Source organism: Schistocerca nitens, chromosome 9, assembly GCF_023898315.1.
Source record: "Schistocerca nitens isolate TAMUIC-IGC-003100 chromosome 9, iqSchNite1.1, whole genome shotgun sequence".
NCBI lineage: Eukaryota > Metazoa > Arthropoda > Insecta > Orthoptera > Acrididae > Schistocerca > Schistocerca nitens.
Genome location: NC_064622.1, coordinates 412,342,868 through 412,370,778, shown reverse-complemented (window position 1 = coordinate 412,370,778; position 27,911 = coordinate 412,342,868). Strand labels below are relative to the sequence as shown.

Genomic DNA, 27,911 nt, shown 5'->3' with positions numbered 1-27,911 from the left:
TGGTCAGATTCAAAATACCAATGAGTCTTTCAGTAATCTTATATGGACTCGCTTACCAAAAAATGTTTTTGTTGCAATGAAGACACAAAAGTGGGGGGTCAGTGATGCTGTTATTCCTTTTAATGATGGCAGTATTGGTAGGGTGAAAGTGCTACAGCATATGGGAATTAATCATGGAGCAAACTGCATCAGAGAACTTGAATGCATAGATAAGGTTCGCATTGATAAAGCAGAGTATGCAACACAGTTGGCCACTAAGGAGTCCAGAAACAAGAAAAGAAGAAAAAATTTGGGAAAATATCAAGAGTATGATATACAATATAGTGCAGAGTACTTCTGAGTAACTAAAAATAAAAAAGTTAAGAGTATATTAAGTGACTAACAGTCTTTTAAAACTTTAGAAGCCGTTCCTGAAAATTTACATTTTCTGTTGCACTTTCCCCTAAATCTCAGAAAGCATATCGAGTAGAATATTAAAATTTTCAGGGATTAATAACATACATATCCTAAGTCTACTGAACTAAAAGAAGAACATAATGTTATGTATAATTAAAATTATTTAGGATAACATACAAAAAAGTACACAAAATTTTAAAAGTGTAGTTAAAAATCTGTATTTCCGAAAGCAGTGGCTGAAATGCACTTATTGTAGTTCAGTAGACTCGGAACAGACAGTTTAATGTCCTGTAAATGTTTCATGTCAATGGCTTCAGTGGTTGCTGAAATACAGGGAAGCCATGTCACTAAATTTAACGTTGTCGGTACAGGCCGTTCCAACTCCCTTTAATGAAAGATGGTTCTCCGAGACCTGTTTTAGATTCCTGATAAGTACCACAAGCAGACAGGCCCCAAACATTAGATGAGTTGCTCCAAAAATTTCCTCACTCAGTTTAAAATCAGGATTCTGGCAGATCGAACTACATCCCAACATACACAGCATTTTTATGTTTCGGAATTTGTTACGAATATTGCAAACTAGCTTTCTGTCTTAATATCATATCTGCAGTTTTCATCAGAGGTTTGAACTCTATTCTCCCAACACATTTAAAGGACAGAACCAACACTTCTGTCGACGACGTACTTATTTCTGCCGGCCGGAGTGGCCGAGCGGTTAAAGGCGCTACAGTCTGGAACCGCACGACCGCTGCGGTCGCAGGTTCGAATCCTGCCTCGGGCATGGATGTGTGTGATGTCCTTAGGTTAGTTAGGTTTAAGTAGTTCTAAGTTCTAGGGGACTTATGACCACAGCAGTTGAGTCCCATAGTGCTCAGAGCCATTTGAACCATTTTACTTATTTCTGAGGAATCCCGGAACCAACATAACAGCGTCTTGAACTCGTTACTGGAAACATTTTCAGATCATGGAATTACGGTCAGTTTAAGGAAATCTGAGTTTGTAAAACGGTCTATTAAATTTTTAGGTAATATAATTTCAGCTTCAGCTACCGGACCCGGTCCACACAAATTCCAGGCCATTCATGACATTCCAGCTCCTACTAGTAAACACCAACTACGGAGTTTTTTAAACCTCATCGGATTTTTTCGCCATTTCATTCACTACAAGATGAGGTTAATTATGTGGTAAAAATTCGAACTGGTTTTTGGACAAACAAGCACAAAAGGAATTTAACAAATTGAAACAAACTTAAAGGCACCTACACGTTTTCACCCGAACCGTTCAACGTGATTTTTGCTTCACGAGTGACAGTTTTAAAGGACGTTGCTAAACAACAAGATGAAGATCCCATATGGGAGAATATCAAGCAACTGTGGCGGGACACAAACAACTGAACAGTTAGACATTATTACTGATTAGGAATAACATTCTCTTCAAAAGTTTGAAAGCTGACAGCGATATGCGTGTTGTCTGAATGCCACATGGTTTGGTTAGGTAGTTAGTTTGGTAAATTCCTCTTAGTTATAAACACTATGGAGTGTATTCCAGATTCATCAGTAACGTCCGCCAACGAATGGCTGATACCTTCCATCACAGTGACTAAAGTAGTTCCTGGAGGAACTTGAAATGGGACTGTAGTTTGATGTAGTCGCTGGGTGGCCAGTTGTCGATGTTGACAAGCAGGGGCACGGAAAACACTATCCGCTTCGCCATATATCCCTCCATATAAAATGGGGCTTGCCTCCACCGAGAGGAAATTCAAAATATGTAGGAAGATCAGAAACAGTCCGAAAAGCTGTGTGAGAGTGTTTTAGGGTAGCTTCTGTTGGGAAGTAACTGTTAAAAAAATTGGATACTTTCTGCCGTTTTCGAGTAAATTATCATTGAAGTAAGCCAATCAGGTCGTTGCGCGCGAAAATTCATGCGACCCGCCAGAGACACTGACTCCAAACGTGTTCTGCGTTTGGTTTCCTAAAACGAACAAGAGAACGATACAAAAATTGGACTTGGGCAGTAGTAAGGATCGAACCCAAAACGAAGGCTGAGCAGTCTCCTGCGCTATCACCTACGCTATGAGGACAAATGACACTAAATGTGTCTGGCGTGCCGCTTTAATCTGCACTCGCAAGAACCTGATCGGCTACCTTCAATGCTGATTCTTTTCGAAATGACACCAGACATGAAATTTTCTTCTTAAAGATTATTTCTCAGCACAACTATCCCTGAAACACCCTTAAAAGCTTTCCAGACTGTTTCTGATCAGCTTGTATAGTTTGTTACAGGTAGCTGCACCAAAAGTAAAACCAGTATTCACACACTGTAAGGAAGTCCCAAGCGCTAGAAGGCGTCTAAAAACTTCGACGTTAGCGAGCTTACTGCTCCACGAACGCGTGTCAGTGTTCGTGAACCGTGCATAAGAGAGCATGCATCGCAGATACACGTTGTGCAAGGAACAGCAGGGTCGCCACGTGGAGTGGCTCCTGTGGAAAACGCAGGTCAGAGGTCATTGTCTCCGCTCAGTACGAACCGCGAAGCTTGAGATCTCAGTGATATGATCTGCAAACATATTCTACATCCAAACGATACATTCCTGGACATCGGTCCGATATCAAAACTACGAAGTCCGCCCTACAACCTCAAAGGCTTGTATTAGGAATTGTGAACACCCAGGATATTTTTCTGTTGCATTTACATTACTTGTACATTACATAGATGCTGCATACATTCTAATTCTCATTAAAATAGAAATGGTGTTGCACTATGAAATTATCGAAATCTTTGTTTGGAGACCATTACCATAGGCGTCACACAGAAGTATCAACGATTACATCAGGAAAGTCGTCCCTAGCTATACTCTTGCAACACAACTGCCATCTTGCACTGGCAAAATTTCACTAACTGTCGACCACGAATTACTGTGTATTATAAAGGGCGATCACAAAGCTTTCGTTTGAGGGCGTTGCTGCAGGACCGTACAGGATATACAACGTTGTGCGGCTCCCGTGTGGGGAGAGAAGTACCGACATGTAGGCAAGTAATTAGTGTGGCGCTTGTGTCTTTTCGTTATGCGTACGGTAAATGCGGAAACGTGAACTATGGCGACGTTATTACCAAATGCATACAGACAGGACCAACGTGCTGCTAATCTTGGCTGTGGAAGGACAAACGCCGCCCGCCATGGCCGAGCAGTTTTAGGCACTTAAGTCCGGAACCGCGCTGCTGCTACGGTCGCAGGTTCGAATCCTGCCTAGGGCCTGGATGTGTGTGATGTCCGTAGGTTAGTTAGGTTCAAATGGCTCCAAGCATATGGGGCTCAACATCTGAGGTCATCAGTCCCCTAGACTTAAACCTAACTAACCTAAGGACATCATACACATCCATGCCCGAGGCAGGACTCGAACCTGCAACCGTAGCAGCAGTGCGGTTGCAGACTGAAGTGCCTAGAACCGCTCAGCCACAGGGGTTAGTCAGGTTTAAGTCGTTCTAAGTCTAGGGGACTGATGACCTCAGATATTAAGTCCCATAGTGCTCGGAGCCATTTGATTTTTGAAGGACAAACACGGGTAGACAACCATCAGAGAATAATGATTGTGTACGGGGCAGCATGCGTAATGGTACCCCAATTTCCTTGTTGGTTGCGTTTCGACCCAAGCCGCCGGTCGATCTGGAAGGCCAGCCTTGTCCATTAGGGCATTAGGGACAACAACAACTGCACAGCAAACAAAACACACCCTATAGTCCTGATCTCTTACCATACGATAATCATGCTCTCAGTTCCTTAAAAAAGTGCTTGAAATGTAGACGTTTCCTGTCAGATGAGGATATCCAGCAGACAGTTACGGACTTCTTCACACAACAGGACATGGTATTTTAACAAAAAGGTATCTTCAACCTGGTGTGTCGGTGGAATGATTTCCTGAATGCTGACAGCGATTTTGCCTGTTAGGCGTACCGATTGTGGACTGCATGGCCTTCTAACGAAAACTTTTTGATCGCCCCTTATAGTTATCTGCCAGTAGCAAATACTTCCGCGTCATACAAAAAAAGACGAGAAATTTAAAACAGTTGGCAATATTGTGGCATATATGACATATTTATTGACTCATCTTCATTTATCATTCATTAATGAGGTTGTCGCACCTTAATTTATCTTTTTATATTTAGAGTACCAATATCCATAGATACTACTGCTATAATTGGAGTCCGTGTATTTACATTAACATATATGGATACTACGGAAATAAGAAAAAGGTTCGAGAGCAGATTTAAAGTTTGGGGTTGTATGATATGAATGATAAGACTGGTTTATGAGGTTGCTGTCCTCAGTGAAAGTAAGAAAGTACCACAGGACCCGTTAAACAGAATGAACAGTCTAATGAGCACAGAGTATGGACGGAGAGTAAACCGAAGAATATCAGAAGTGGTGAGGAGTAGCCATAAATTTAACATCACAATTGAAGAGCATGTAGTAAGGGAACTGAAGGAGTTCTGCTGTCTTGGAGACAAAATAAAGCATGATGGATAAAGCACAGAGGAGAAAAGTAGCAGAGAAGGTTAGCAGCACTATAAAAAGGGGGACAAGGTGGTTTAGAAAATTTTAATGTCTAGAGGTATAGGTAAAAGACTTGTAGATGCAAATAAAAACCTTGAGATGTGTCCATGAAGCCAGTGTGTGCAGATCTTGAGGATGTGTATCTATGAGGACTTTGGATGCAGATAAACGAGTGAGTGTGAAGGAGACTTGTGGATGCAGATAAAAGGACTTCTGGACGCAAATACTGATAAAACACTTGCAGGTAAGGTTAAAAACTTGCAGATGCAGATAACAGGTTTCCAGATGCAGATGAGGTAATTTTGAATATGGATAGAATACTTGCGGATGCAGATGTGGATTAAAAAACTTCTGGATATGGATAAAAGTGTTGCAGGTACGAGTAAGAGACTTGTAGATACAGATGCAAATGCAAATAAAAGAGTTGTTGATGTATAGGCAGATAAAATAATTGCAGATGCAGATGGAAGATGCGCTGATGTGGTAGTGGATAAGACACCTGCAGATGCAGATACTGGTAAACGTCTTTTGAACTTGAATGTGGGTACATAGTCAACGAATGAAAGCTAAAGGGAATCAGTTATGGATGATAGACTTGCTGATGCAGATAAAAGACTTATGAATGCAGATAAAATGCTTTTGGACGGGTTAGTTAGTTAATTTCATGTCCCATTTATTATTTTCACGATAAATCATAGTGATATTGAACGAGTTATTATACATTCACATCACAAATTAATTTCTAAATACTGCTACATGCTGAACATTTATAAAGGTTTTTCTAAATATATACTGACGTGAGTTAGTAATTCTTACCCACCACCTTTTACACATTACAATAATGGAAATTAGTCTACAGAATAGAAGGAGTGGTCAACTAGAGACTTTAAAACTCTTTCAGTTTGTTTTCAGAGTTTACTTTTCTACTTTTAGACAGGCGTTTTACATAAGTTACCAAATATTTTAGTTGTAATATTGTGCACCCCTTTTGTGCTAAGGATAACCTTAATGTGGAGTAATCAATAATATTTTCCAGTGTTCCCTTTGAACAGCAACAAACGTTATGTGGGAATCAATATGCTGTGAACAATAGTCAGAAAATGCAACTCCTTCAACAGATGTCTACATATGATAATGAGTGAGCGTCACATATTATGCTTACAGCATGTTTTTGAGTTAACAAAGACCTTCTTTCTTAAAGATAAGTTACTGCCGAATATTATTTCATATGACATTATGGAATAAAGATGCGCTAAATATGCCACCTTGCTGATTTGTCTCTCCTCGGTATTTGCTATTGTCAGCTTACTGATTTGTCCCTCCTCAATATCTGCGATGATTCTACAAGCAAATGTGGTTGAGCTAAGTTCTTTTATGAATTCCAAAACGTGCCTTGTTCAATTTAAATTCTCCTTAATATGAACACGTGATAATTTTGAATTTTCCACCCTATTTACTATTGCCTCAGCATGTGTTACACTCACCATTGTTGTAGTACTCTTAGATATGCAGAACTGAATCTAGGATGAGATCATTGACAGAAAACTGGTGAATTATACTTCCGGGAACACTTTACCATATTTTCTGTTCCTGTATGTATGCTTGGTTGATTATAATAGTACTTTCACTTGCAAAAAGAACTAATTCAGCTTGATATATATTAGGTGGAAAATCATTTACACATTTGAGAATCAATAGTGGAAGTAAGATTGAACCTTAGGGAACCCCCATATGCGATCTGCTCTCAGGGTGAATAATATCTCCAGAGTACATTGTTTGAATTAGTAAGTACAGATTTCTAGAATATCTGGTAAGATTTGACACTATCCATTGCTTGGATTCATCATTAATCCTACTGTACTTCAATTTATTGAGCAGAATTCTGTGATTCGCACAGTCAAATGCCTTAAATGAGACGCAGAAAATACCAGCTGCGACTATTTCATGATTTAATGTTTGTGTATGCAGATCAAAGACTTGCAGATATGACTGGAAAGCTTACAGATACAAATAAAGGGTTGGAGGGTGCGGGCAAAAGGTTTCAATAGTGGGATACAGGACCTGCGCTTGCAGCTGCGTATAAGGGATTTGTGGATGCAGGTACAGATAAAAATCTTGTGGATGTTAATGAAAGGCTAGCAGACGCTGAGAAAAAAAGCTATGGATCTAGATAAAATATTTGCAGTTACGGATGAAAGGCATGTGGATGAGAGTAAAAGGACCACATTTGAGGATGTAGTTAAAGGATTTGTGGATGCAGAAAAAGGACCTGTGCATGTGAATAAGAGTTTGGAAGAGGCAGATGCATCCGTGTATAAGGATAAGAATAAAAGACTATCTTATGTCGATAAGTAAATTGCTGATGTCTGTATGAGAGTTGAGGATGTGGGTAAAAGACTTTTGGGTAAAGATTAGTGTCTTGAGGATGCAGGGTCCAAGCAAGATTACAATTATTGAACTGTATGAAATAAAATCGTGATCACTTTTGAACAGTTTGCGCTAGGACGTTCAAACTGCATGGTTGGCAGTGGGGCATGATGAGAACTAGTAAGCGCTGTATGATTTGATTTAGCGACGAAGCCCACTTCATTTGGATGAGTTTGTCAACAAGCAAAATTGGCGCATTTGACGGACTGATAACACGCATTTCATGATCGAGAAGTCTCTTCACCCTCAATGGGTGACTGCATGGTGTGCAATGTCCATTCACGGAACAATCGGTGCGATATTCCTACCGAACGGTACCTGAAGGTTCTGGAAGATAATTTCATCCCCATTATCCAAAGTGTCCCTGATTTCGACAAGATGTGATTCATGTAAGACGGAGTTCGATCCAATCGAAGCAGGAGTTTATTGTCCTGGGGTACTCAGAGACCACTGCTATGGACCGCGATTGGCCGCCGTATTCTCCGGATCTTTATTTATTTACTTACACGTCAAGTTCCGTAGGACCAAATTGAGGAGCAACTCTCCAAGGTCATGGAACGTGTCAGTATATGAAATTACAACATAAAAGTAATAACAGATAAAAATAAATGCTGATGAACCTGAAAAAAGTCAGTCCATAAGTTTAAGCAAACGCTATCAGCAATACAATAAGAATCAACTTAATTTTTCAAGGAACTCCTCGACAGAATAGAAGGAGTGACTCATGAGGAAACTCTTCAGTTTCGATTTGACAGCGCGTGGATTACTGCTAAGAGTTTAGAATTAGAGTGGCAGCTTATTGAAAATGGATGCAGAAGTATACTGCACACCTTTTTGCACTAGAGTTAAGGAAGTCCGATCCAAATGCAGGTTTGATTTCTGCCGAGTATTAACCGAGTGAAAGCTGCTTATTTTTGGGAGTAAACTAATATTGGTAACAAGAAACAACAATAAGGAATATACATATTGAGAGGCCAATGTCAAAATACCCAGACTCGTGAACAGAGGTCGACAAGAGGTTCGTGAACTCACACCACTCATTGCCCGAACCGCCCGTTTCTGAGCCAAAAACCTCCTTGTAGAATGGAAAGAGTTACCCCAAAATATAATACCATAGGACATAAGCGAATGAAAATAAGCAAAGTAGACTAATTTTCGTGTCGAAGTATCACTCACTTCTGATACCGTTCGAATAGTAACAATGGCAGTATTAAGTCTTTGAACAAGATCCTGAACGTGGGCTTTCCACGACAGCTTACTATGTATCTGAACACCTAGGAATTTGAACTGTTCAGTTTCACTAATCATATGCCCGTTCTGTGAAATTAAAACGTCAGGTTTTGTTGAATTGTGTGTTAGAAACTGTAAAAACTGAGTCTTACTGTGATTTAACGTTAGTCTATTTCCTACAAGCCATGAACTGAGGTCATGTGCTGTTCTATTTGAAACCGAGCCAATGTTGCACACAAGATCCTTTACTACCAAGCTAGTGTCATCAGCAAACAGAAATATTTTAGACTTACCCATAACACTAGAAGGCATATCATTTATATAAATAAGGAACAGGAGTGGCCACAACACTGATCCCTGGGGCACACCCCACTTGACAGTACCCACATCACAGCCGTTATCAACATTGTGAATAATGACCTTTCGCTGCCTGTTGCTAAAGTAAGAGGTGAACCAATTGTGAGCTACTCCCCGTATTCCGTAATGGTCCAACTTCTGGAGCAATATTTTGTGATCAACACAATCAAATGCCTTAGTTAAATAAAAAAAGAAATTACACCAAGGGTTCGAAACTTTTTGTTTAACCCATCCAGTACCTCACAGAGAAAAGAGTATATACAATATTCAGTTGCTAAACGGCTTCTAAAGCCAAACTGTACATTTGATAACAAATAGTATGATATAAAATGATCAATTATCCTTACACACACAGCCTTTTCAATAACTTTTGTAAACACCGACGGCATAGAAATAGGTCTAAAATTATCTACACTATCCCATCCTCCCTTTTTATAAAGCGACTCCTTTTTGTGGGGTTATATTAAAGACTAGGTATACAGCATAAGCCCAAAACCATTTCTGAGCTAAAAACAGCCATTCAGGAGGTCATCGACGGCATAGATGTTCCGACACTTCAGCGGGCCATGCAGAAAGCCGCTATTCGTCTGCGCCACATCATGGCCAATGATGGCAGGCATATCGAACATGTCATAACGTAAATTCGAATATGAGTATGGGAAGTTTACATGTTGCCAGAGGATGAAAATAGCGATACTGTTGTAAGGTTCTTTTATTTAAGGGAGGTAGGACGTGAAACGGGTCTACTTCGAGAAGGAGAGGCACCACAGGACATTTTAATTTGTACTGTTTATACTTTTACAAACAAATTCATAAAACTTTGTCAGCATGACCAGGACGTATTCAGGATCCACACTCACAGCAGTAGAAGTTCAAAAACATGAAAAATAATATTTTTTAAATGTGAAATTTCATGATTTTTTTCCCTTACTGTTGGCTGCATTTGTTGCTATAGGTACACTTTTCTCCATAAGTAAGAGAGATTCTTCGATGAATTTTGCACAGCTTACAAACCATACTTACAGGTGTATGAAACTCTAGAATTTATTTAATCTCTGGAAAAATGAATTGGCTGTTACTTTTTAAACTTCGTGTTTAGAGAAAACTCGTATTTTATAGTTAATTATCTCAATTTTTAGCACAGTTTTTAACAGATTTGGGAAATTATAGAGTTTCATACACCTGTAAGTATGGTTTGTATGCTGTGCAAAATTCATCGAAGAATCTCTCTTACTTATGAAGAAAAGTGTACCTACAGCAACAAATGCAGCCAATACCAAGTGAAAAAAATGATGAAATTTCACATGTAAAGAAATTTGTTTTGTTATGTTGAAAGGGTACAGTACCGCCCGACATTGAAAATAGGTACGAAATACTTCGATATTTTTGTCAGAACAACACATTTTTTTTGTAAAGTAACTCAATTTCAATTAATACAGCGAAGCCGGATACCAGTGTGGGAAAGAATGACAACTTATTTATTTAATTGATCACATGTGCACTCCCTCAAAAATAAATCCCTACATCCAGTTTGGTGAGATCTGTGGAATGAATGAATGTATGGTCGTCTGCTAACCACAGATAGTGAATGTGAATAAATGATCATCTTTGAGTCGATCCTTTCGCCACCTTTGGTGGGACCAAAGAGATGGAAGTTACCAGAGCTTTGAGCGTCTGAAATGTGGCTGACCAATAAGGTAGCAAGGTGCTTCTCCCACTTCGACAGAGGTGCGAGAGAACCGGAATACGGCCATGTTTCAGCGCTCTGCCGCTGGACCTTCTGCTGTAAAGACCTGTTTTTTGTTGTGCTCCGTAATGAAAGAGTGGAGGCATGGTATGGATGTGGAATATTTAAGAGTAGTTAGAATTAATAATTTCTCTTTCTCAGGAACTTTTGTGGGGAGAATTAAATGTGAGGCAGGTAATTTTAAGGGGATTGTAGTAAACCAACGGTCACAATGAGCCCACGTGTAGTTGTAAGTTGAGATACTTCCGTGTGCATAAGTTAAGCTGAATTAATAGCGTGTGTACAATAAGCTGAAATATTTAAGAAATAGCGTGTGTATCATAAGTTGAAATATTTAAGAAATATCATTCCGTGTGACGCTAAATTTAAACTCTGAGAGAGAATCAAGGTGAGTCAGCCGTCTTTCCAGCAACGCCACTTGGCTTGCATTGCACAGGAAGACGTGCGTTTATCTCCAGAGTTCACAGTAGGAAAGTAGAATTACAAAGTGGGGCAGTGTCTGTGTGAAACTGGGATAAATATTGATTGAAGTGGGAAAGCGGAAAGTGATGAAGTTGTAACCGTTCTTTGTGTAATATTTCATATTGTTGTGTTGTGTATGTCATGTAATTTGGGTATGTGTGTTTTGCATGGGAGTAGCAAGGTAGTTTCGAAAGATTTGTGGGTTATGCTTGTTCCTTCTGTATCGCTCGATCTGGAGGAAAGTTTCGTGAGGATGATTGTGAGAGTCGAAGCGTGAGATATAATAAAAGATCCACCATCCTGTCCAAGAAGTGCACTGTTGCGGTAAATAGATTACGAGACCATAGTATAGAGGTTCACTAATGTAAAGCCATGCCCATTGGGCGGAAATTCTCATATGATATTGTCGTAGGTTGTAGAATTTGTGTGTTTAGGAATAAATCAGCTAGTGAAAAGAAAGAGATTGGTGGCCTTTTTCATTAAATTGTATGTTGCCATAATGTCCCGAATTTATATAAAAGCCGTTAAATCAAAGACAAAAAAGTAAATGTGGTATTGCCAGTGCGTAGTGTACAAACAGAGTTCTATAAATCACTGATAGTCAGATGCGTGTTTCCGTTGCGTGTTATTCACACAGGAGGATAATTTGTAACTAAAGAGTAAGATACGAGAATTCATGTTACTCGATAAATTAAGGAAGAATCCACACGCCTGGCAAACCACTCATCTTGCAGGCCTGACTGCTTGATGCCACAGTATGAGAAAGGCAAGTGGGTGCCTTCTCAATGTTTTTGAACTTCCTCTGCTATGAGTGTGAATCCTGAATCCTTCCTGGTCATGCTAACAAAGTTTTATGAATTTATTTGTAAAAGTATAGACAGTCTAAATTAAAATGTCCTGTTGTGCCTCTCCTTCTCGAAGTCGGCCCGTTTGACGACCTACCCCCCTTAACACACGACCGGTTTGGAGATCTCATACACCAATCCTCTGGTGTCGTAACTTGCTATTACACTGAGCGCCGCGGTGGATGTGTACAAGAGGTGGTGTGCTACCAACGAGCGCATGACCCCATGATCTGAGCTCGTTGGCAGCACACCTCGTCTTGTACACTTTCACCGCAGCGCTCGGTGTCACTGCACCAAGTTACGACACCTGAAGATGGGCGTATAAGAGCCCGAAACTGGTCGTGTGTTAAATTAAAGAACCTTACAGCTGTTGCGGTATTTTCAACCTCTGGTATAACGCTCAGTTGCGGATGTTCCTCCGACATGATTGTTTGCTTACATGTTGAATACAGTGTGTGCACGTCAAGGTTTGTAACTAATTTGCGTTTTTTTAATGTAGTTCAGTAATTGTCACCCTGTACTTACAGACATGGACATGGATAACAGACTTGTGGATGGGGTTAAAGGCCTCAAGGATGATGATAGGAGATTGGGTGGTGCTGACGTCTCTTGTCCACATAGACCTGCAGGTACGATGGGCACAGACTGAGATGCGGCAGCAAGTCACAGCACTAGGCAGCAGTGAGGCGGCGGGCTACTGACCTGGAGTTGTGGTCGCTGAGGTAGCCGCGCTCCCTCTCGCGCTCCCTCTCGCGCTCGCGCTCCCGGATGAGCTCGTTGCGGTCGCTGTAGTAGCCCTCGCGGTCTCTGTCCCTATCCCTGTCCCGGTCCCGGTCCCGGTCCCTGCTTGCGCTGGAGGCCGGCCGCTCCACGGCGCGGTGCGGCAGCGGCAGGGTCGACGACTTGTTCATGCTGGCGCTGCTGCCCGGACCTGCCAACAGTGCGACAACGCGCGTCACTTGTCTGCACATACGAAGCACAAACTGGTAGGCAGGGAGCACGAACGGCGGGTACTGGAAGAGGTGTTGGACAAGGAAGCTGTCTTCACCGACGCTTGTCAGTGGCTGAACTGACAAACTAACAGACAGAGGATTAGGAAGGCAAGGCGATAACAGTAGTAGGAGAAAAGATAAGAACAATTAAGACAGGAGATGATCAAACAGTTCAACACAGAGCAATTTTTTAATACTCTATGATATGCAGATGGTCAAGTAATAATTCAAGAGAATGAAAATAATCTTCAAAGAACCGTTTGTTCCTTAATTTTTTGTCTTCTAAATATAACTGCACGGTTGTTGTTGTTGTGGTCTTCAGTCCTGAGACTGGTTTGTTGCAGGTCTCCATGCTACTCTATCCTGTGCAAGCTTCTTCATCTCCCAGTACCTACTGCAGCCTACATCCTTGTGAATCTACTTAGTGTATTCATCTCTTGGTCTCCCTCTACGATTTTTACCCTCCACGCTGCCCTCCAATACTAAATTGGTGATCCCTTGATGCCTCAGAACATGTCCTACCAACCGATCCCTTCTTCTAGTCAAGTTGTGCCACAAACTCCTCTTCTCCCCAATTCTATTCAATACCTCCCCATTAGCTATGTGACCTACCCATCTAATCTTAAGCACCATATTTCGAAAGCTTCTGTTCTCTTTCTGTCCAAACTATTTATCTTCCATGTTTCACTTCCATACATGGCTGCACTCCATACAAATACTTCCAGAAGCGACTTCCTGACATTTAAATATATACTCGATGTTAACAAATTTTTCTTCTTCAGCACTAATAAAAACGAAAATAGCGCACAAGATCTAAAACTATAATAAATAATGTAGGGGAGAGCCAGACAAAGTGGCCATGGTGGGCAAAGTGTCTGTGACAGGCAAAGTGGCCATCGGAGTTCTGGGCACTCATGCTCATAAATTAAGGATAATTGCAGAATGTAGTGCCACATAACGTGGCACTACACAAAACTGGTGCTAATAGCAGAGGCACATATGGAACACACACGGCACCGATCTGTAAGTCCACGGTATTGGTGATAACTTGAGAAAACCGTCCCGAAACACATGTGCTACAAAACGCCACTATTTCCTGCACATGTACCCCGACATCAATATGGGATGTGATCACCATGCACACGTACACAGGCCGCACAATGGGTTGGCATACTCTGGATCAGCTCTGGATGAGCTCCTGAAGTGTCGTAGATGTTTGGAGATGTGCAGCGATACGTCGACCGAGAGCATCCCAGACGTGCTCGATAGGGTGTAGGTCTGGAGAACAGGCAGGCCACTGCATTCAGCTGATGTCTTCTGTTTCACGGTACTCCTCCACGATGCCAGCTCGGTGGTGCCGTGCGTTATCATCCATCAGGAGGAAGGTGGGACCCACTGAACCCCAGAAAAGGTGGACATACTGGTGAAAATGATGTCCCGATACACCTGATCTGTTACAGTCCTTCTGTCAAAGACATGCAGTGGTGCACGTGCATAAATCATAATCCCACCCCGCACCATCAAGCTACGACCTCCGTTTAGGTCCCTTTCATGGACATTAAGGAGTTGGTATTTGGTTCCCGGTTCACCCGGCGAGAATCACTGTTCAGACTATACCTGGACTTGTCTATGAACATAACCTGGGACCACTGTTCCAATGACCATGTACTGTGTTCTTGACACAAGGCTTTACGGGATCTCCTGCGACCAGGGGTCAGTGGAATGCACCTTGCAGGTCTCCGGGCGAATAAACCCTGTCTATTCAGTCGTCTGTAGACTGTGTGTCTGGAGACAACTGTTCCAGTGGCTGCGGTAAGGTCCCGAGCAAGGCTACCTGCAGTACTCCGTGGTCGTCTGCGGGCACTGATGGTTAGATATCCTTCTTGTGGTGTTCCACACTGTAGACGTCCCGTACTGTAGCGCCTGGACACGCTTCCTGTCTGCTGGAATCGTTGGCATAATCTTGAGATCACACTTTGTGGCACACGGAGGGCCCGTGATACGACCTGCTGTGTTTGACCAGCCTCTTGTCGCCCTAGTATTCTACCCCTGATAACGTCACCCATATGTGTTATTTGAGCCATTTTCAACACACGGTCACCATTAGCACGTCTGAAAACATCTGCACACTTTCCCACTGCACTGTACTCTGACATGCACCAACACACATCTGTGTATGTGGACTGCTGCCAGCGCCACCGTGCGACGACCGCAGGTCAAATGCACCTGTCATACCCCGAGATGATTTAAACCCGCAAACCGCCCACCAGAGCGTTGTTTCACCATGCATCAGCAGTATCATTAATTCATGAACATGAGTGTACTTTAACTTGTTAATCATGGAGGGCCCAGTCACCCCGTCACGTCTAACCTGCTTGCTGTCCCATACTCAGTATTGTAATAGTTTTGTTGGATTTTGGTTCCCCTGACGCAAGGTAAGTGCGAACGGCCTTGCCGCAGTGGTAATAACGGTTCCAGCCAGATCACCGAAGTTAAGCGCTGTCGGGCTAGTTTAATAGCTGAATGGATCATCATCTGGGTCTGCTGCGTGCTGTTGGCAAGCTGGGCCACTCAGCCCTTGTGAGGCCAACCGAGGAGCTGCATGATTGGGAAATAGCGTTACCTGCCACGAAAACTGACAATGGCCGGGAGAGCAGTCTACTGACCATGTGCCCCTCCGTATCCGCATCCGGTGACGTCTACAGGTCGAGGATAACGTGACGGCCGGTCGGTAACGTTGGGCCGTCAAGGCCTGTTGGGACGGTGTTTGGCTGGTTCAAATGGCTCTGAGCACTATGGGACTCAACTGCTGTGGTCATAAGTCCCCTAGAACTTAGAACTACTTAAACCTAACTAACCTAAGGACATCACACACATCCATGCCCGAGGCAGGATTCGAACCTGCGACCGTTGCGGTCGCGCGGTTCCAGACTGTAGCGCCCAGAACCGCTCGGCCACTTCGGCCGGCGACGGTGTTTGTTTCGTATGTTTTGATGTAAGATAAGTCTACAGATTGTCTGTTTATTGTGTAGAGGGAATGTGTCTTATGTCTTTTTAATGAAATTGTGTTTGAAGTTTTATACCTTGACTCCAAAATCGTTCTTCAGTTACTGACGTGCTATTAGGGGGTATACAGATTTTGTGTAAGGCGCCAATGTGGACAAGGTGCCCATCTCGGTGGTGGCCTCTTGCCACTTTCTGTAGGGGAGAAAAGCAAAAGCAGCTCCGAGAGAAGGGTTCCGTGGCAATACTGACAGCAAGTCCTTATAAGAGTGACCTAATAGTAACAAATAAAGAAAGAGCAGACAAACGAAAAACTGAAAGGAGCCGAATAGAAGAAAGGCAGTGGAAAGAAAATTGTGAAGAGCAGGAAACTCAACCCTGGAAGTGCTCTTTTTGATGAAAATGACGAAGATAGAAAGTGCATGTAATGCGAAGAGCAATGGATTCAGTGCCAATTGTGTTTCTTCTGGGCACACTATCTCTGTACAGGAGGAACACACTTCGATCTTTACTTGTGAAAAGTGTAAGTAATTAAACTCGAGTCATGCTTTACAACTACATATATTAAGTTTTTTTTTAAAACAGTTTTGTACCCCTTATTTTTTTAGGTGTAGCTAAGTGCCCGTTTTGTTAGCTCATGTAGGACAAGTGGCCATTCTGCCCCGTTGTGGAAATTTAATTGTTTATCGTACTTAATTTGATCCTAACGTAATTAAACTACTCCACATCATACTTCAATAGTTGCAGATTTGTAATTAATGATTTCTATGCACTTCCGTCTGTTGCTGTTCAGCTTAAAAAGTAGGAATGCCTTATCCTGGATACTTAGTCCAGATCTCCCCTGAAGGTAGAATAGGTAACCCACTCTCAGTATCTCGGCTGTTCTATACGACGGAATATCGACAGTCAAATTTATAACAAGATCTTCAAAATTAATGCAATCTGTCGAACAATTAAAATATGTTGTAAAAATCTAGAAAAGAAACACATATAAAATTGTACTAGGTACCTACGTACCTACTACGGTCTATAGATCTGAAGTCTAGGTTCCCGTCCAAAAGGGTATGAGCTGAATCCACGCTGCAGAAACGATATTCTCCTTAGTGATAAAGAGTGCATCAGAGAAGTTCTCTTCCGAAATGACGACATTAAGAAGTTAAATACAAGTTGATTCACAGCACAATAAAATAGATCCAAACAGGAACTGAAGATGGTAACAAGCAGATAGAATGCATGAAAATAGACTTCCAAAAGTAGTTCCTTACTACAAACCTGGTGGGATAAGACAGAGAAATGGACTACGGAAGCGAGAAGAAGAAGGGGAAGTAGAAGAAGAAAAGTAATTATCAGAGAACGTTGGCTCAATAAAAGATGGATCTGGAGTTTGTAACTGAGACGGTCAAGAAAGTGTAGATAAGACCAAAGGGATGAAAATCAATAAACTTGAAGGTTCCGTCAAAATGTCGTTGGAACGAAAATCCAGAGCACAAGTTAAGTCTTGTAGGTACTTGCGAAGTTTGGTGACACGAAAATGAAGTTGTGCGCAGGATATAAGAAGTAGAACGTCTAAGGATAACACAGCTTTTAAAAAGGTGAAAGAAGCACAGGTACTGTTAAAGTGAAGAGCATCCAGTCGGTACCAGTCTGGAGAGCACTAGTTTCCATATATTATATTCTGGAGCATGATTGGGTAAGGTTTACGTTCATAGGCTACCATCCTCAACATTTTTCTCCAAGCACCCATCACGAAGTTTATCGTTAGCGCGATCTGGGGAAACGCAACATCACCCGTAGACACCTTGGTTGAGTTTTTTGAAAGAGTTCGAAGAAGTATACGCCTGGGTATGGAAACTATTTTCCTATGAATAACTAAGCTTATAACCAGAGAAGTGTGCTACGAAGGATAGCATGATATGTCCTAAGGTAGGAGAGCGCTTATGGACAAATGTACCATCACTACATGTGCGTCATCGATACAGCAACTGTGATGTTCAAGGAGCTTGACAACTCCCACCGCCTGAACTTCAGCCAGGACTGCTTCGAGAAATATCCACACCGCATCGTCTCTGCGCCACTTACAACGTGTGCAAGTAATGAGGAGGAAGACACCAACCACATTTTTTCGGTTGCTTTAATCGACGGATTTCACACTCTTCTGCGAAATCTTTCAGAACTGAACTGTCTCCTGCCGACTTTGAGAGCGTCGCTATTACCCGGGAAAAGGCAAGGTTTACAGATAGTCGAGCATATTTTTAGTCAGCTCTGAAATTTTCAGTATTAAATGTTCTGGGTGTACTTCTCACGATAATTCTCAATAAACTTCCTTGCTTTCAGCAATACCTACCATTGTAGTCAGGGAAGCAACTGACTGTCGATGAAATAAAGGAAGTGACGTTGGAGACTATCAAGCTGTTTTTAAAAAGGGAAGAAGATGCATAGTAAAACATGTATGTCTTTACCCTAATACAACTCATAGAACATAGGCCCTTAAATAACAAAAAAGACGGTAGTAACCTTCGTTGACTCCGCGAAGACGTACGATTCCATTGACAGACAGTTTGTTACAACGTTCCTGAAGAACAGATTATTAGACAGCACTACACGAGAACGAATAACGGGAATTCGCGCAGATGCAAAAGCCCAGAGTAAGATTCAGAGAAGCACTAACGGAAGAGTTTAAGATCAACGACGTTGTCAAACAGCGAGATCGATTGTCACCAGTTTTAATCACCATAGTGTTGAACGAAGTGATCAGGCAGTGGAGAGCAGTAAATGAGAAAATGGGAATACCAAATATGACAAAAAGGCAATACGGTCCAAGTGGCCTACTTATTCTCTGCGAATGATACAGCTGTAGTAAGTAAGACGGAAGAAGATGCACAACTCGATAACCTAAGCACGACAGCCAAAACGGTAGGACCAAGCAAGACAAAGAAACCGAATACCAAAATTCAAATGGCTCTGAGCACTATGGGACTCAACTACTGTGGTCATACGTCCCCTAGAACTTAGAACTACTTAAACCTAACTAACCTAAGGACAGCACACAACACCCAGCCATCACGAGGCAGAGAAAATCCCTGACCCCGCCGGGAATCGAACCCGGGAACCCGGGCGTGGGAAGCGAGAACGCTACCGCACGACCACGAGATGCGGGCAAACCGAATACCACTGGGGACTGAATACCGCAGAAGTCAGCCTGCATATAGTAAGAAATTTAAATACCTGAGAGCATATACACAGTGATTCAGCTAACCTTACCGATATCCTTTTATGCAACCCCGCAATATTATATCTTGCCTTGCATTATGAGATTTCCATATTCTCTCGTTTGCTACGCGCAAACAATTAGTCCTACAGAAAAAGTAACGGGAGCTTTTTTAGAAAATTTAAAGTAGATAAATTTTGTACTGCTATCGTTTCCGATAGAGGCCTTAGTTTTCGAGTTACTCAGGAAAAACGTACTGAAGTTACAGTCAAACGCAGCCAGTCTCCTACACTCAGCCCCTACCGGTCAGAATTTCTAGTACGTTGTTCATAACACTCCCTACTACAAACGTACAAAAATTTGCGACTGCACGAACTATGTCCCACATTCGATCTTATCCGGTCTTCATTGACTGGCATCATCACTCCACCGGCTTTGCTGGGTACTTGAAAACTGTAAAACAGACGTTTGTGTGAATTTTACTTAACAATTTTGTGAATTTGAACAGCATAAAATTAACGATTACATCAATGCACTCGCCAGGCCTGACTACGAAACTAATGTGTTTCAAGGGTTAAGACTGAATCGGATTGTTGACGTAATTAGTTTTAGCGTAGCGTTTAAAAAAGTCGTTTTCCTTTCATTATCCTCACGGGCATCTTCAATTAATAATGTTAACGAGACAGTTGGATATGCTGGAGGTGTAAAAGCCTAGTCAGTAGAGAGCAAAAAACGTCGAGTAATGGGAATAATTCGTGTAGTCGCAAATTTTTGTACAGCGGTAGGGGGCAATGCTACGAGCTAGAGGGCGTTTGAAGGTTGTTTTTGTACGTTTTTCTTGAATAATTGGAAAACCTTTGCCTCCAGCGAAAACGCATCCCAGCTCAAAATCTAACTCACTATATGTCCTACAAAAAGGTCTTGCTTATTTTTGCTCTAGCACTAATAGCTTTCGCGTAGCGTAAGGGAGAATATCAAAATCTCACACGTGGTTTTTGGAGACAAGGTATAACATTGCGAGGTGGCATATAGCGATATCGGTAAGGGCAGCTGAATCGCTCTGTATGAAAGGAAGAAACGAGAGGAACGAGGAAATAATAGACAATTTAAAGAAAATGAAGTCAACCTTTTGTTTGTCAACAGGTATACAATAAAAAGAATACATCTAAAAATGCTAAGATCACATACTCCAAGGCAACGGAGAGAAATGTGGTACTATATATGGCTGAGACCGTAACACTCGGAAGATACAGTACATAACAGCTAAAGAAAGAAGGGAGGGAAAACAGTGAAGAAAATATGGGACCGTAAAAGAGATGATGAGATATGGATTCCCACGAAGAACTGTACCGGTGCATGAGGACAGTATCAGGAGAAATAAGACGAAATGGGCAAGATTTTAGCGATAGGTGATCAGAATGTGTACTGACAGAATTAAGAAAAGAGTTTGGAAAACAACGGAAAGCACAAGAGGGAAGGTAGGAACAATTTTAATATCATGAACAAATGAAGATTTATTGATTTACACTTTTTATTTTCTTGAATTATTAGATAATGGTTTTAATTAATTAAATGACATGTAATTTTGAGCCTACATGTTGTACTTCTCACTCATTTCGATAGTAATACATTTTCAATTATGTGGTATAACTAGGTTAATTGGTGTTAGCTTTACCTTATCCATTATGATGACAACTACGTTTGTTAGAAAGTTATTCTGTAATTTATGTATTACGTTTTTGTCATATGTAGCTCGTACATATATTTAGATAGAGTCCGACACCACTGGAAAAAAAAGGAAAGGCACAGCTATTACATTCTTCGTTAAACATTGCCAGCTGACCGCTATACTTCTGCATTATTATACAGGGTCAAAATTATTTAAATGGACAATGTCTGGAAGATTGTATTGGACACCAAAACAAATATTTTTTTTCTAATATCATATTCTCCTGTGAGGATTTTTAAACTGGCAGAAGTTTTCTTTTGACGAAAATTAATTAAAATAATAAAATCTGGTATGTTTCATGGGACATTGAAAACCCTTTTGCTATGTGTTTTCCTGTGAGGCATCATTTTACGAGGACACCAGATCGTACTTTCAGTGCGCAAATAGGAATACAAACAATTTGTGCTTCTGTATTACCAAGAGACAACAACATCAACACAACACTATTATTTCAATTACTGAAGCGGTTCAACCATTGCCTTGTAAACAAAGGTTACACTGGCGAGTCACGCTCCGACACCGTCAAAGACTGCAGAGGTGTTCTTAATTTCTCCTGTTACTGCTACTATCCGGGCAACCTGATCCTCTTTTGATTTCTCAGGGGTTTCGTAAACAAGGTTGAGTAGCTCTCCCCACTCTATAAAGTCCAGATGGATCATATCAGGGGATCGAGTGGGCCGTGGTACAGAACCCCCTCTGCCAATCAACTTTTATGGAAGCTGGTTCAAGAACCGAGACACAGGACGGTTTAAACGTGCCGGCGGCTCTGCCTTGGAGCAAGTGCCGGCCGCTGTGGCCGAGCGGTTCTAGGCGCTTCAGTTCTGAATTGCGCTGCTATTACGGTCGCAGGTTCGAATTCTGCCTCGGATATGGATGTGTGTGATGTCCTTAGGTTAGTTAGGTTTAAGTAGTTGTAAATCTAGGGGACTGATGACCTCATATATTAAGTCCCGTAGTGCTTAGAAATGGAAGAGGATGTAGATGAAGACGAAATGGGAGATAAGATACTGCGTGAAGAGTTTGACAGAGCACTGAAAGACCTGAGTCGAAACAAGGCCCCGGGAGTAGACAACATTCCATTAGAACTACTGATGGCCTTGGGAGAGCCAGTCATGACAAAACTCTACCATCTGGTGAGCAAGATGTATGAGACAGGCGAAATACCCTCAGACTTCAAGAAGAATATAATAATTTCAATCCCAAAGAAAGCAGGTGTTGACAGATGTGAAAATTACCGAACTATCAGTTTAATAAGTCACAGCTGCAAAATACTAACGCGAATTCTTTACAGACGAATGGAAAAACTGGTAGAAGCGGACCTCGGGGAAGATCAGTTTGGATTCCGTAGAAATATTGGAACACGTGAGGCAATACTAACCTTACGACTTATCTTAGAAGAAAGATTAAGAAAAGGCAAACCTACGTTTCTAGCATTTGTAGACTTAGAGAAAGCTTTTGACAATGTTAACTGGAATACTCTCTTTCAAATTCTGAAGGTGGCAGGGGTAAAATACAGGGAGCGAAAGGCTATTTACAATTTGTACAGAAACCAGGTGGCAGTTATAAGAGTCGAGGGGCTTGAAATGGAAGCAGTGGTTGGGAAGGGAGTGAGACAGGGTTGTAGCCTCTCCCTGATGTTATTCAATCTGTATATTGAGCAAGCAGTAAAGGAAACAAAAGAAAAATTTGGAGTAGGTATTAAAATTCATGGAGAAGAAATAAAAACTTTGAGGTTCGCCGATGACATTGTAATTCTGTCAGAGACAGCAAAGGACTTGGAAGAGCAGTTGAACGGAATGGACAGTGTCTTGAAAGGAGGATATAAGATGAACATCAACAAAAGCAAAACGAGGATAATGGAATGTAGTCAAATTAAATCGGGTGATGCTGAGGGGATTAGATTAGGGTATGAGACACTTAAAGCAGTAAAGGAGTTTTGCTATTTAGGGAGTAAAATAACTGATGATGGTCGAAGTAGAGAGGATATAAAATGTAGACTGGCAATGGCAAGGAAATCGTTTCTGAAGAAGAGAAATTTGATAACGTCGAGTATAGATTTAAGTGTCAGGAAGTCGTTTCTGAAAGTATTTGTATGGAGTGTAGCCATGTATGGAAGTGAAACATGGACGATAACTACTTTGGACAAGAAGAGAATAGATGCTTTCGAAATGTGGTGTTACAGAAGAATGCTGAAGATAAGGTGGGTAGATCACGTAACTAATGAGGGGGTATTGAATAGGATTGGGGAGAATAGAAGTTTGTGGCACAACTTGACTAGAAGAAGGGATCGGTTGGTAGGACATGTTTTGAGGCATCAAGGGATCACAAATTTAGCACTGGAGGGCAGGGTGGAGGGTAAAAATCGTAGAGGGAGACCAAGAGATGTATACACTAAGCAGATTCAGAAGGATGTTGGTTGCAGTAGGTACTGGGAGATGAAGAAGCTTGCACAGGATAGAGTAGCATGGAGAGCTGCATCAAACCAGTCTCAGGACAGAAGACCACAACAACAGTGCTTAGTACCATTTGAACCATTTTGGAGCAAGTTGTACGTCATCCATAAACTGTGGCAATGCTCTAGCCAGGAAACTCTAATGATGACTGTCATTTAATGGCCTAGGTAGCAGATGGGGCCCAGTTAAACAGTCACCAACAATACCTGCACACACATTCACGTACAACTGCATGTGACAAGGACCAGTGAATGTGGTAGGTGGGTTAAACTCACTCCACACATGTGAACTGTGGAAGGCTCCATCACTATGTGGTAAGCATTAACTATAACAGTGTACTCAATCTAGGTGTTTCGCTCCATTAGTAAACAAGTACCGTGGTGGATCAAGACATACAAATAAATATGAAAGTGTGATATATAGGACATGAAAATACGTCTGAGGCCTGCGATCATTTTTATGTTAATAGTTGGCAACCAATGCTGTACAGTCGCAATAAAGTCATGAGATGCTCAATTGATTCCTTTATAAAAACATATTACGCGTTTCGGGATTACACCCATCTTCAGACATCACAAACTGATGTCTGTAGATGGGTGTAATCCCGAAACACGTAACATGTTCTAATAAAAGAGTCAATTGAACATCTCATGACTTTATTGCGGTTGTACAGCATTGGTTGCCAACTATTAAATATGAAAGTGAAACAGCTATTAATACTGTAGAGTGAAGTAAGCTCTCTACCAGTACAATAGGAACCGTTAGAACAACAAACCAGTCATTACAACTGAAGAGTGAATACTCCTTCTACCGGATAAAATAATACTCATGGGAAATTATGACATTAGAGAAATATTTGTTTTTGTGTCCTGTGCAGCCTCCCAGAGTCTGTCGATTTAAATAATATCTACCCTGCATGGCGTAGTGTAGGCAGGTATGTTACTGTGTTAATATCACAGTTGTAGTCTCTGGTCTGTATAACCTTTCGTTTGTTGAATTTCCCAGATCGTTTCCTGTGTGCCTGACAGCCAGTTTATCGTTTGCCACCGACTGACCACATTGCCTAGCTACTACCTTCTTGAGATAATTTTTATACATTTTTTGACTATAAATCGCTCTTCTGATGTGACGACGTGTATGACATGTGACGTTGTGATTGTGTTCTTTCGTAAATTGATTATTGGTTTCATAGGACTTTGCATTCCACTTTTATGGTACAGTACGTTCTCTTCTGTTTTGTCGTTGTACAGTTGCCTGGAGGAACGGAAAATACCGAAATTGGTTGTGATAAATAATTACAAGGCAGCATTCTTCCAAATATATATGGTATTAACGTCCCCTGAAAGAAATGCATAAAATTCAGTTTTGTACCGTGAAGAAACAAGCTCAAAAATGCATGTATGTACTTACGCCTTCTAGATGGATACGGGCTGCGCTGCGTGGATCCAGGAAGACTTTCAGCGAACTCTGTAACAATTAAAATTTGGTGATAATGCGAAATGGTCAGTGTAGAAAAATAAAAGGGTTGTGTCGAACATGGCTTGAGAAAAATATCAAGTTCCAACTCTCCCCATACGTGGCCTTGCTTAGCATCAGAGTGCTGTCGCTTTGTCCGTTCCACGTCGCATGTCGGGCTGTGCCACAAGGCCACCGTAGGAGGTTCAGAGCGTATTCTCCACTAGCTGAAATGTCTTACGCCACCTCATTTAGCACATATTTTCAGTTTACGGGTGCTATCTACATTTTCTGCAGATGAATTACTTTGGCCCGCAATTATAACCGAATATGCTTACACTTCCTCAAAAGTACAAACCATTTTACTTTTATTTTCCTTTTTTGCGATAGATCACTTTCGAAAGATAAAATTAAACAAAATACATGTACCTCTACAAGGCGTGCAAGCTACGCTTACTTTTTCTAATATAGTAACTACGTTTTAGCTAAAAGTAAACTGAAAGGCGGCCTAACTAATACAACAATTGCATTAAAATTATAACCTACTCTCGAAGAACAATACGAAGAATATAGTACAGAAAGTTTTAGCGATAAGGGAAGGAAGAGGGCGTTAAAGGAAGGACTGTTAGGTAATGTTACCAATGGCTATTGAGATAATCCTGAGAGAGAGATACAAGTGAGTATTCAGTATTTCTATTTATCGAGCCAATTTTAGATGAAAGAATGAATACCAATTCAAAAAAAAGAAGCTTTTAGGAAATGTACTCATCAAGATTTCAAAATAATGGAGAAACTGCTGCGAACATTTGCCAATTGAAAGCAAGTTTGCTACTTTAAATAGGGAAATATAAGCACTTACGGAAAGTTATCTTGACTACAATGAATGAACCTAAAGAAATGGGGGCGTTACTATTAATTTGATGTACACTAGAATTTGGACGAGTGGGTCTTTCGAAATGTCAGGAAGAAAACATATTTACGACCCAGGCTGTAAATAACAGGTTATGGAATTTCTAGGTAGTTAACAAAAGTAATCATAGATAAGGGTAGGAATTGCTTTTACAGTACAGCTATTTGCGCTCCATGCAACATCGATGTCACATGCTTGTTATAAGTACAATCTACTCCCTTTTTCGACGAAACTTAATCATGGGAACGTGATTTCGGAGGGACGAAGGAGGGGAGTCAAACAGGCTACAAGCATTACGAAGAAACAGTTTTGGTCTACCTCGTTTCTCCAGAATCTCACGCAGTTTGGCGTGTAGCTCTTCCACAGACATTTCCAGCTTGAGGTGCTGCAGTAAGCGTTGCAGTTCCGTCTCCTGCCGCTGCGCGGCGCCCGCGGCGGAAGGCGGTTTGCCTTTAGCTTGTTGAGTCTCCGGCCGCCAGGTGGCCGACTGGCGGCCATCTTGCACCCGCGGGGTGGTTTGGCGCCCGTTCGGTTGCTGCAGCAACTGCCGCACTGGTTTCTGCTGCGGCCGACCAGTCTGCGGCTTTTTAGGCGCTTGCTGCAGCTGCTGCTGCTTCTGCTGTTGCTGTTGTTGCTGCTGCTGTTGTTGCTGTTGCTGTTGGTACTGCAGCAGCAGCTGCTGCAACTGTAGGTGCAGCCTTTGCAGGTGCTGCTCCCTGTGCTGTTGTTCCACTGACTTTTGCTGTTGCTGTTGCTGCTGCTGCTGCGGTTGCGGTTGTTGCGGCTGCTGCTGCAGCAGTTGGGGTTGCTGTTGTTGGTGTTGCTGCTGTTGTTGCTGCTGTAGCTGCTGCTGCAGCTGCTGCAGTGGAGGCGGTTGCACCAGCGGTGGCTCCTGCTGCGGTAGTTCCTCCTGGGATCGCTTACTTGACAAAATGGATTCTACAGTGTGCAAAACGAAAGACACAAATAGTCACCCGTTTTAACAGAACATTCAATAGTGTATATATACTTTAAAAGTTTACTTACGGTAACCTCTAAGAAGAATGCTAGATGGAGTGTACAAAACATTATTTCCAAGGAAGCTAAGGGAAGGCTAATTAAGTTGGTGAGAAAGGTGAAACAACTGTGCAAAATAAAACTAAAACACAAACAAGCGGGTGCAGTGGCCATGCAGCTAAACTCAAGTGAAACAACAAAAGCTTATACCTCTCGAAGAAAACCTACGCTAGTCCCACTCTCTCCAACACTACCATTATCACTCGCCATCTATAGCTCTCCGTATCTACTCTGCACTGTTTAACAAACAGTACATCATCTGCTTTTCATTTCTCCAGTATAGGAGCGAAGAGAATGTTTTGAACTCCAGTCCCAACTGTCCAACACCAGTAACAACTTCAGCGCAGTGCATAACTGTAGAGAGTCGAAAACTTGATACTTGTCTCATAAATACATGTAAAATTTCAGTCATTAAACGTGTCACAAAACAACTTTATTGCACCAGTTTCTCCTATAGTTTCAGAATACCTTTCCCTTTAATCCATATGACTTCAGTTTTGTTCTGTTTCTTCATTATTTTCCCTGTATATAAGTTCCAAAAGTGTTAGTAGATAGCATTATTTGCATACATAACGACAACCAGTTGTTTGTTATCTGGGTAAAGACACTTAGTTACAATACTCAAAACACTCCTAGTCTTACATACTTTGGTGATATTAATATGTTAGCTTCAGTGCCATATCAGGTAAATTTCTGTTACACAATTATGTTAAAAATATACTCGTATGTAGCATTATTTGGTCAGACATTAATTAGACAAGTTACTATGTTCATTTGCGATGTTTGTAGCTGATAGTACCTACAGTGTACTTGAGAAATGGCGCTTGTACAAAAAACCATCTGACCACAGTTCTCATATTTTGGGAACAGCATAATAAGCAATTCAGTTATTTTGTAAAACATGCACTTCTGTGGAAGGAAAAATCATTAAAATATATGCGTAAAGAGGTCTCTTCGGTACAGTCCTTTTGCCTGCATCAGTAATCAGAAACCCTCTAACTTTTCATTTATTGATGACACTGATTTCTATTCAGAAAGTCATGCAGATTTAATTGTTGAGTCCTCTTCATAACAACATGGGTAATGGAT

The 27,911-nt window shown here is 41.5% G+C and overlaps 1 protein-coding gene across 1 annotated transcript in view; it reads right to left on the bottom strand.

Annotated features, from left to right (window-relative positions):
* LOC126204281 (protein still life, isoform SIF type 1-like) overlaps nt 1-27,911 on the bottom strand; it is a 534,865-nt gene that overhangs the window by 373,401 nt on the left and 133,553 nt on the right. Inside the window, exons 6-8 of the mRNA XM_049938668.1 lie at nt 26,085-26,705; nt 24,812-24,868; nt 12,719-12,947 (exon numbers count right to left, since the gene is read on the bottom strand). Coding sequence (XP_049794625.1) covers nt 12,719-12,947; nt 24,812-24,868; nt 26,085-26,705 — 907 coding nt within the window. The remainder of the gene's footprint in view (nt 1-12,718; nt 12,948-24,811; nt 24,869-26,084; nt 26,706-27,911) is intronic.